The following is a 12745-nucleotide window of genomic DNA, read 5'->3' on the forward strand; positions in this document are numbered from 1 at the left end:
TTAGCTTTAAGTAGTCCTTACTACTTGCTTATCAAGCAAAATGAATTAACTTCCCAATTTTTTGTCTACATAACTGAATCTGTAAAAAAAATATATTTTTTGAGTTGGATTTTGGATTTTACTTATTTTGAAAACTTTTCGCAATTTATTTTTTGTCAAATTACAATGAAATTAAGTTTTTCGTTTTTTTAAAAATGTTTTATAAGGAGGTAATTAATTAGGCTAAAAAATTAAAATAATGAGAAGTATTGCCAAATAACGTAAGAATTGTAGCAGATTTGATTTGGGTATCATCAGTTGGGATTCAGTGTCATCATCAATTTTCGTGTGATTTAGACTGAAAACCAAAACTCTCAAACCATTTTATCTCGTCACACATATAATTTCTTAAATTTTTTTTGCAAATTCGAATTGCGGCTGAAAAAATTCGAATATGATGCCACAATTGGACTCCTAGGAGTTTTCTTTGAGGAAAACAAGGGCATGAAAAAAACTTATTCTACGTCATTGTTCCTTCTCACTCGTGAAGTGGTCGGAAAACTTATCGATATGATAGTATTCATAAAAAGAAACAAAAAGTTTGAGCAAAAGTTTGATGTCATGTTAATTTCATGAAATCTCTGATGAAGACGAAATTTTTCAAATCCCTTTTTTTTCAATTCTCTAGTTTTTCGTTTCGTCGTTTAAAAATCGTGTATATCATAGTATTTTTTTTAGTTCAACGAAAAGGACCAAAGATTTTCGATGCTAGATGTGCAACTAGCCGAATCAGACGAGACTGTGCACTTGGCAGTTATCTCGGACGGCTTCAGATCAAATCAGCACTTTGTTACTCTTCTCAAGTCAATTTTGTTCAACCAGCAGAACAGACTCACAGAGCCGAAAGACTTCCAATTACATCTGCATGTGTTCACACTGTGGAGTGAGGATACTCTTGAGAAAATTCTGCTAAGTTGGAATTTGCCTGGAGTTGCATGGGATATATACAATCTGAGGGAACACGTGGACGAAGTGGATTGGATTCCGAACAAACATCACTCTGGCGTTCTTGGACTTAGGTTTATTTTTTAGCCATTTTTTGTCCGTTTTCAAATAAAGACCATTTTGATACGCAAAAAACTAGGCTGTTTATCCTTCCCCACTTCCCAAAAGCATCAATTTTACGGTGTAACGAGAAATTTTACTAGTTCAATTGGACAATGTTTTAGTAACAGAAACAAGGGTTTCGTCAAACAGCGTGTCCCACTTTTCTTAGTACCTTTAACTTAGGGGCATAAGTATCACCTTATATCATAGTTCCTTTCAATCTGCCTTAGAGTTAAACGAATAAGTTATTGAAACATTTAAATTAAGATGAACGGATATCTAGACATGAATGAGTGTAAAAAGTTGAAAAACTACTTACTAAATACCACTAACTAGTGGATTTCTTTCGCCTCAAATAATAATTCAACTTAACACTTAACAAGAATGCGAATTGTCAACTATCTCAAATCTGGAAACTTTAAAGTAAGTAAAGGGTTTGTTAGAAAGAAAGATTTATTGTCTAAAAGCGGAAAGAAGAGAGTAAGTTTTCCTAATAACTATAAAAAAAGAAATACAAAAACAAGATTTTAATGTAAAAATAAAAAAGGTATAAAGAAAACCACGGTAACGGGCACAACTTAGATATACTTAAATCAATTCAAAAAGATGATGTAAACACTCAACACAACTTTTTTTATTAAATGCGCTGAACTGAAAGTTCTTATGAGTCCAAAGTTTCCTGTTGTGCTTATTCAGAGATAAATGGAACCTGATCTAAACTACATTTTAAGATTGGATAAATTAGATATTTTACCAATGTAAAGTATTTAATATTAACCAATCATGATCCATCTAACTAACAACCCACTTATTTGTAAGTGCTGAAGTTACTTGTAATTTCAGCACCAGAGAGATTTGAATTTAACTTAGAAATTAGTTGGACTCTCCCGAGCACTTCAGCAGCCGCAATAAACCAGTATACCCTAGATCTATTGAGCCTAGCAGAGACTAGTTAAACAACCTGAGACTAGATAGTATAAGAGTAAGATTAGGATCGGTATTAGACTAAGAAGTTGCACGAATCTATCCGGCCGAAAATAAGATAGCGTGACGAGCAGACGGTGTACCCTATCCGAAATTACTCTATGAGTTAACCAACTCGGTCCTAACTCATCTGGTGCGACCATAAGTCTCGAACAAGACCTTAATAGCTTAGAATTAACCAAAATAGATTAGAAATTAGACAAAAACATTTACAAAATGTTATACGACAATAATTTAATCGAAATGTCTCTACGACTCAATAGATCAGAGCCAATATTCCGAACCATAACAGAACTACCCGGAATTGGAAGAAAACCTCGAACCAGAGACGACATACGACAAAGTAGAAACTTGCCATATAGCTATATGATAGTTAGGCAAAAACCAGAACAAACTTTTATATTTAGAATACTACTGGCAATGAATTTAGATTTTCATTTACAAACATAAAACCTTGAAGTTAATCTTCAAAATCATTTCAGGCGCTAAACAAAATTATTAATATACAATAACGATTGATAAAAAGATCTAAGATCGTTTTCCTAAAACTCTGCAGTAATATACAAAACATGTTTGAAAAATATTTATTGAAAAATAAAAAATAAAAATTAGTAGCATGACAATAAATGGTTAATAATCATAAATCATCCTGTTGTTCCAGCTCCATCACCTAAAACATAACAGCAATCATAAACCCACTAATATCATCAAAACACTAAATCTTTCCTTTACACACATTTAAAAATTTATTAAAACTTAAATTCACTTAATTTTAAAACCAGATCATCAAGGCTTATCCTTGGATCTTAAATCATTTTCTACTTAATTAAATTTCAAATTTGATCATCAAGGCTTATCCTTGGATCAAACAGAACAACTTTGTTCTCCCCCACCCACTTAATTAGTGTCTAACGACCTCAAAGTTTGATTCACTACCCAACCCTTTCTAAAGACCCAAGACTAATAGAAATTTTTAAACAAAACTAATCATTCAAATTAGGATAAACAGTGAAGAACTTCGGTTATTCATCCTTCACTTGACCCCCCCTCTTACCAGACCCAGGATAAATCTTAGACTTAGTAAGTTTAAAATAGTATCTAACGAACTACTCGCGTTCTAATTATACCTGAACCTTGTGGATCGATTTACTATTCTCCAACCCTTGAACACAATCACTACCCCTAAGTAAGATTAAGTAAGTTAACACCTTAACTTATACTAGCCACGAGAAAGTAAAAAATCATTCTTCGGAATCGATATACTTTTCTCTCCAACCCTGAACAAATAGACCCAGGTTAAGCTAACCAAAAAATCGTAAGAACTAACAGTTTAGGAAAATAGAAATCATTTAACAACCTTTTGCATCCGTCATCCTAAACCTTATGTCATTTAAAAACCTAGGAAATAAACAAACAATCGTTTTACACAATTGTGAAATAGATAACAAAAAATACGACCTTGTAATCACACCTCATACACAAACAGTTGGATACATTCGAACAAAACGACAAACACTAAAAAGAAAAATAATAACGAAACAAAGACAAATAACACGAAAAAGATTTTCAAAAAATCGAAACGCATTTTCAGAATCAGAAACCAACAGTTTAGACGAACTTTACAAACTAAAAGAATCAATAGATAAAAATTGCCCACTTCACGATCAATTATATTTTTCTGACTCAGAAACAACTTCAAATTCATCAAAAAGAGGAAAAAGAAGAATAAAAAAGCAGTATAAACACAAACCAGTACATTTATACAATTGGAATCAACCAATTAGACACATTGATAATTACATATTAACAGTCATCGAACGAAAAAATGAGCTCAACGCACACCCCAGGTGAAGAAAGTCCAGATGATGATGAAATCTTTCCTTTTATAGTAGATGCAACCACTGATAGAGGACAGCATATATTTTGCAAAAATTTACTATTAAATTTATTTGAACCCGGAATCAGTCCATGTAAAACAGAGTTCCCCGATGTAAAAATCAAAAGACAAATCATAGACCACTACTTAAAAGATATATGCAACATAACACAACAGTATGGAATCTACTCCATAGAATTCACCTCACCAAACCATAATAATAGAAAATATACAATTCAAACAGACGATCTTGATTTAGAATTTTCAAAAGTTTTTTCAGAATATATAAAAAGCATCCAATATCATAACTCACAAAGAGCAAACTCCATATTCACCAATGAAGTTTTCGCAATAATATATAGTTATATTTCGATATTAGAAAACGAAATCCCAATAACAAATGTCTCACCGACAGAAACATCTAAACATTTAAGAGTACGACATGAAATCACACTACTCTCTAGTTATTTAAACATCATTAAAGAAAATTTCACGAAAGACGACGTTTCACAACATACAAAACACGATCTACAAAAAATTTTGGCATGGTTCATAATAGATTATTTCACACACAATATTGATTTAATTGCACAAGCAAGAAAAAATTTTAGACCCCAAAACTCGAACGATGATACCGCTATCACAGAACAATCAGATTATGTTTGGGACCCCGAATGGTCTCATCCCGCATTTATAAGCTTCCCACAATCAATCTCAAGTCAAGCAATAAGTACGATATCTTACATAAGAGATTATGTAAAAGTAATACCATTAACCATTGATGCAACACCATTAAACTATAATACATTTTTACCCGATACACAAAATAATAGTTTAAACTCTACAGTTATACACAATGAAAACCTCAATGGAACTAGGAATCTTACTCAACAAGATATCCAGACACCATCACACTTCATAAATGAAGAAATTGTACACACAACAACTACACAACAAAGTATTTCACCAATACGCCCAAATTTAACAACACCAAGAAATACAAATCCTTCACAAACACAGGTAACCTTACAATCAACCGTTAAACCTTCGGTTGCCCCTAAATATTCACATATGGATTACCAAACATACAGACCCATGACAATACCATCAAAAACACGCAAAACATTCACTAGAAACAACTTTACAGACCATAATTATAATTATACACATCCATCAAAAACATATAACCAACCACAAAGAAATTTTAACCAATATACAAGATCTCGAAATTGGGATAACCCAATGACCCAACCTAATTCAATAAATTTCCAAACAAATCCTCCACAGGATCACAGTGAAAATTACCCATTTTTTCAACAAAATAAAAATAAAAAACAGACATCTTATCAAATGGATTATTTATCCTCAGATGATGATTTCTTACAACCAGATATATTTGCACCAAATACTCAAGAATATCGTAGACAAGGAATACAGAGAACACGTACAAATCATAGAAATTTTTCTCCACAACCAATAGATGCACAACATCAACAACCAATTCAACAACAAAATCTAATTAATACACAATCTTTTCAACCAATTCAACAACAAAATCCAATGACTGCACACTCGTATCAACCATCACAAATGCAAAATGAAATACCACTCCCATATTATCTCCAACAACATGAAATAACAAGAAACCAACTTTCAAATTTTTCTCAAATGCCAAATGCAGCAGAATCATTACAAATGACAATGAATCCATACCTTATGGGTGGATCATCAATAACATCAAACAAACCTTTAATGGTTTTCACAGGAACAGACCCTGAATACTCTGTAGAAGATTATTTAAATGCAGTAACAGCAAACCTGATTTTAAATATTGGACCTGAACCAATAAATACGCCACTACATCAAAATTGGATACATCGACGCACAGCGTTAATACAAACAACCTTAGATGGCGCAGCCCAAAAATGGTTTTCAGTACTACCTCTAGAAATAAAATCAAATTGGAAAAGATTTACACAAGAATTTTCAAAAATGTTTGACTCCGAAAGAAACAAACAACAACAAAGAGTTTTATGTAATGAAATTCGCAGATTACCAAACGAAACCATCAAGCAAATAGCAGTACGAATCGAAACACTAGTTCGAAAAGCATATTCACTAAATACACACGACTATAAAAACACAAAGATGACAGAAATCTTAATGATGACCTTAACACCACAATTAAGGAAAATAGCAATAAAAAAAAGAGCATCCCATCCTTCTTCAATTCGAGAACCCGATTTAGATTTTCGAAAACTAGTAGACAAATTAGAACAAGCAGAAATCACGATGAAACTATAAGAAACGGAAAATCTGAAATTACAATACGTTAACAGAATTGAAACGACTCCCACTAATATTAATAATATACAGGAATCAGAGACAGACCTCGTTGAAAAAATCACTGAAATACTCAATATTTATGAAAAGAACCCAAACTTCAAAGGCAAACCATCTTTCAAAAAATGGTGTAATTATTGCCGACGATACGGACATAGTATTTCCGAATGTAGACAAAAACAGCAAGACAATCAAAATAAACCTCAAAAATATAAAGAACCAAATAAATCATTCTATCAATACATGAAAAAAGATCAAAATCTACCGAACAAAACAGTCCACAGCAACAACAGTTCAGGAAAACCACTCCCGAACAATACAAACTATACACGAAATCAATCACCATATAACTCAAGTTATAGAGGAAGATCACCAGAACGAAGAAACACGTATAATTCATCACAAAATCACTACAATAGACCAAATAGTCGAAATAACTACTCAAGATCAAATTCAAATACACAACGATTTGTTTCTAGATCTAATTCTCAATCAAGAAATAACTACTATCCAAACAACCAATCACGAAATTCATCATACAATAGGAATAGAAACTACTCCTATAATCGAAATAGAAGTTATTCAAACAACAGAAACCAGAATTACCCGAACAATCAATCAAGGAATAACTCATATAATAGATCGAACTATAACAGACCAAACAATAATTACCAATACAGATCGCGAAATAATTCACAAAATCGACACTCAAGTTATAATAATCGTTATAGAAATTATTCCCAATCACCACACCGGAATAATAATAACTATAATAATTCTAATAATCACCACAGAAGTAGTACACCTAAACATCAAAGACAAATCAATCAAGTACAATCTAACCCAGAAACAACATCAGACCCTCCAGGTATTGATGACACAGTAACTGATACGTTACAACTCAATCAAATAAACTGTACATCATCAGATTCAGAAAGTGATACTGAAAACACTCTTTCTATCAATATGATAAAAGTCGAAAATGACTATGAATCTGTCATATATGAACAACCCTTTCCATCACACATATATGAAAATCAATCAGAATTTCTTCAAAATTATTACACTACACCCATAAATTCCACACCAACGACGCAAGAAACAAACGAGATTAACACTACAGATCAAACCAATAAAAATACCAAAACAAAATGCTTGAATACAAACCACATTTATCAAAATATACAAAAAGAACAACCCAAAGAAAAAATTTGGACAATACCATTTCTCTTAGAAAGCCCAAGAAACAAAGAATTTCAACCACCAGACCTTGAAATAGATTTTTTAATTGATTCAGGAGCAGAATCAAACATAATAAACATCCCCACATGGAATGAAATAAAAACTTTACACCCAAAGCTAACACCTCTTGAAACCTCCAGTAAGTTAGCAACAGCACAAGGATCAACATTGATAAACTACGGAAAAATCCAATTATTTCTCCTCCCCACCAGAACAATGGAACAAAGCAAAATTTTAAATAAGCCATTTAAACAAATATTCCATATCACTGACATTAAATATAATATCATTGGAATACCATTTATTTCGAAGTATATACCAACAATTAACATACTAAATAGTAAAATATTAATCAAAGATAAATATACAAAAACAAAAGAATCATCCTTAACATTTTTTCAAAGATTAAATAAACAACCACCATTCTTTTCAAAATTCTACCCGATATTTAACCAACAAAGAAAACACCTAAAACCACTATCAGGAAATATCTATAATTTTTCAATCAAACAAGTTCACCAATATGATAAAGAACAAAACAAACAAAAATTTTATATGTCAGAATTTGAATTCAAACCTATTCACAAATTTTTCAAAATCACAATCTCATCCATAAAATATTTGAAAAATTCGAATTCCGATATCATTTCCTTACATGTCTATAACAACACACCTTACCAAGTAACATTACCTTTAGGACTTTTAGGATATTGTGAAACCAACGCTACAATATCACCAATACACGAAAAAGCCTATCGCGTAAATAATATACTCCAATTACTAGATATTTGCCAATCTACAATTCTTAATGAAGAATTATCTATAAATAATATAATAAGTAACGAAAACAGAAATACGGATTATTTCACAAAAACTCCATATTTCAACCTACATTCAACATAAGTAACTACACAGAGGATCAACAGAAATTTTTAACAATGTTTAATTTCCAACATTCACAAATAACACAAGACGAATTCGAAAAGTTAGCCAAACAGCTAATTAAATATTCATCAGTCTATGCAACATCAAAATTCGATGTTGGAAAAATCAGTTCATCACTACATCTCCCGTTAAAACCAGACGCAGTTTTCAAAAAACAGAGAGCAAGTAAAGTACCAATTCACTTACATGATAAAGTGAACAGATTACTTGATATTTTAGAACAATACAACATTATATCACCAGTTAATAAAGAAGAACAACCAAAAGGCAACACATTTATCAACCCCGTTATCATTCTAGCTAAAGGAGAATCATTAAAAATCGTTCTCGACGCTAGATACCTCAATTCACTCATAGATGAATCAAAATGTAATTGGCCCATTGAACCAATACAAGTTATTTTAACAAAAATAAACGGCAAATACTTTACAACCGCCGATATGAATAGTGCATACAATCAAATGCCACTAGATGAACAATCACGACGTTTAACACAATTTGTTATCGGAAACCAACAATATGAATTCAACCGCTTATTCTATGGAATATCCATAGGACCAGCAGCATTTTCAGCTTTTATGAGCAAAATTTTTAGACCACTAATACTCAAGAAAAACGCAATCACCTATTTAAACGATGTTTTTATGCAATCACAAACAAAAGACGAGATGTTCAATGTTTTAGAAAAATATCACCAAATACTTCAGAACGAAAATCTGAAGGCCGCCCCCGATAAATCACACTTCTTTTTGACAAGAGTTAAATTCTTAGGACATAATATAGAAAGAAAAACAATCACTCCATTGAAATCACGCATTGACGCTATTCAAAAACTTCAACCACCAACAAATAAAAAGAAAATCCAAGAATTTCTTGGAATGTTAAACTTTTTAAGTAAATATGTTTATAAAATGCAATTATATCTACGACCATTTTATAACATCCTTAGACAACAAAATAATTTTGAATGGAACACAGAACATCAAACACGATTTGAAGAAATAAAGAAACTTTTAACTGAACAAATTTCAAACACAATTCCAGATTCAAATCAACCATTTTATGCAATGTGCGATGCTTCGAACTTTGGCATCGGTGCAGCACTATTACAATCACATAATGGTACAAATAAAATGAACCTCATATCAGCAAATTCTCGATTATTCACTCAAGCAGAGCTACGACTCTCAACTCTAATGAGAGAATGTACAGCCATAATATATACACTGACAGAATATGAATTTCTGATACTTGGATCAAAACATCCAACAGTTCTATTCACAGACCATAAACCAATCATCTTTCTCTTTACACAAAAATCTAACCCAAACCACCGAGTTTACAGATTTCAACTAATTCTAATGAAATTTCCAAACTTACATATAGTTTGGACTGCAGGAAAAAATCTTGCATTACCAGACACCTTAAGTCGAAATACACCACCTGAATTACTTACACGAAAAACAACAGTTGAAATACCCAAAAACATAAAATTCTACCTTGCAGAAAACGAAACATCACCCCGATTGGAATGCAAATATGCAGTAAAAACTGATATTGAACAATCACAAATAAATAGTTTACAACATTTCCCACTTTATTTAGATTGTCAAAATAATCATTATGAAGTTGATTTACTTGGAACATCAACTTTCAAACCAATCCCATATTCTCAATGGATAAAAAATAACACCCAACAAAAACGAACAAAACAACACCCGCCTAAAAAAGACCATTTTCCACTAATTGAAAAAGAAGATTTAACTGATAAAATAAATTTATCAGGACCACAAACAAATGATTCAAAATACACAATAAATCAAGTTTTTGACCTTCACGACCCACTTGATACAATACCCTTATCTAAATTCGAAATTGAAAACATTTTTCTCCCTCCAACAGAAACAATTACAATTTCAACACTGAAACAATATCAAAACCTTGACCCAGTAATTCGACAACTGAAATCATGGCACAAATATAAAACTAAACCTATCAAAGCAGATTCAACCATTCTAGGAAACAAAACACTCCTCCGATACTTTCGCAAATTTAACAACACAACCATTAACGAAAATACAGACCTTTTAGAGTATAACCTGAATGAATCTACAGTTCCATGTCTCCCTTTAAGTATGATTCTTATAGCTTTTAATATTTCACATACACAAAATATTAAAGGACACTCTGGATCAGAAAAAACATATTCAAATTTTATACAAAATTTTTACTTTCCAAATGCACCAATTTGGATAAAAGTACTATGCAATGACTGTATAGTATGTCAACTAAATAAACCTTACCCAAATCAAAAACAAATAGCACAAAAACAAGATTTTAAAGGACAAAGTTTGTACTTTAATCATCGTATCTCATTTGATACTAAAGGACCAATTTCACCCTCATCAGAAGGAAACTCCTACATTATGGTAATTGTTGACGCATTTACACATTATGTAGCACTTAACCCAGTACCACATTGTAACGCTTATTACGCTTACACAACACTCTATGAACACTGGATAGCAAAATTCGGACTACCAGAAATTTTAGTTACAGACAACGGTACAGAATTCATAAATAATGAAATTATCACACTATGTCATTTATATAACATTAAACACAAACCACGTACATCTCATGCACCTTGGACAAACGGCTTAGTCGAAGGTATGAACCGTTCATTACAAGAATATCTTAGATGTATCATCAACGGAAATGATACAAAATATACCGAATGGTCAACAGATGTAAAATTATTTCCCTTAGCATATAATTCACAAATTACGACAACTTTAGGAATGTCACCATACGAAATGGTTTTTAACCAAAAGCCACGCAAACCAATAATGTTTACAGCAAATTCTCATAAAAACGCACAAGGTTATTGTCAACCAAATAAAGACTCAATTTGTTATAACCTACCTTTACATACACACGATAAAGATCATTTTCATCACCCACAAATTCTTAAACTAGCCTCCGGTACACACACCGAATGGATTCTAAATAGAGATAAAAAACACAATGAAATTTATCAAAAAATAACAAAAAAGTTATTACAAAGACAAAACATTAATGAACAAATCAATTCACGTTTTACACCAGCCTCCGAATTAAAAATTGGAACATTTGTTTTAATACCTAATTTTAATACTCAAAAAGGAATTTCTAAAAAATTACAACCCCTTCGAAAAGGACCATACCAAATAATTGCAAAACCCACTGATGTCACATATAAAATTACCGACTCAAACAAAAAAGAAATCGTTCAACATCGAAACAACCTATTACCTTATTACCCAAAAGAATACGCACTCCGCGAATTAACTCAATTATATTCTTTCACAGGATTAAAAATCATTCAAAATGAACCACATCTGAAAAACACAGAACAAAATGATAACCCCACCGAAAATCAAAACACAAAACCAACCACCACCAAAAACAATACACAAAACCATAAAGAATCCCCAAAACAAAGAAAAAATAGAAAAATGACCGAACAAATAATACCGCAAGAACAAATCGACAAATCAGAAAATAGAAAAACAACAAGACTCCGAAATCAACCACGTAAAAACTATAAAATATTCATCCCCCAATCTAAAATTTTAAAGAAAGTGGAATTTCAAAAGTAATTTTAACATTATACTTCACAATCTTGAAACCTCCGAAACATTTTTCATTTACAATTTTCAAAATAACATGCTGACAAGTACGTAATAATTCTAGTTCAAAATAGACCAATAGGATTCATCCAATCCGTCACTTTCTCTAACTTAAACTAAGACCAATTAGACGAATCATATAGAACTCCAGGCACATCTATAACTATAACTTTACGACCTCCAGGTCAAAAATAAGCAAACCACTCCAACTTGACAACTAAAATAAATATCACCATAATACCGTACCCCTCCCTTATCTAATAACCCAAAGATCAACAATATTTCCCCAACTCAGACCACGAATACCCCCAAAGCAAATTTGTTAACTTAGCCTAAAGTAACAAAATGAACATTTTAATTAGCCTAAAGTATAAAAATCTCACCATACCCCGGATCATTTGACAAACAAAAATAAAGAAAAAGACGACCTCCCAGTCACCATGAAAATTGCCCCCAACAATTTTTTACAAAACTCAACCCACTTGTCAAAAAACTAATAAATAATCCGACCACACTAGAAAATCGCCTCAAACAGCAAAAAATATTCGACCAAGAGATCATTTCTTAAATGCTCTTCTCTCAATCAGTTACTCAAATA

General features: G+C 31.8%; 1 protein-coding gene across 1 annotated transcript in view; it reads left to right on the forward strand.

The window, feature by feature from the left end:
* LOC134848352 (xylosyl- and glucuronyltransferase LARGE2s-like) overlaps positions 1 to 12745 on the forward strand; it is a 72817-nt gene that overhangs the window by 12349 nt on the left and 47723 nt on the right. Inside the window, exon 2 of the mRNA XM_063865760.1 lies at positions 718 to 1058. Within this exon, the coding sequence (XP_063721830.1) occupies positions 718 to 1058 (341 nt within the window). The remainder of the gene's footprint in view (positions 1 to 717; positions 1059 to 12745) is intronic.

This window comes from Symsagittifera roscoffensis, chromosome 1 (assembly GCF_963678635.1).
Source record: "Symsagittifera roscoffensis chromosome 1, txSymRosc1.1, whole genome shotgun sequence".
In the NCBI taxonomy this organism is placed as follows: domain Eukaryota; kingdom Metazoa; phylum Xenacoelomorpha; order Acoela; family Convolutidae; genus Symsagittifera; species Symsagittifera roscoffensis.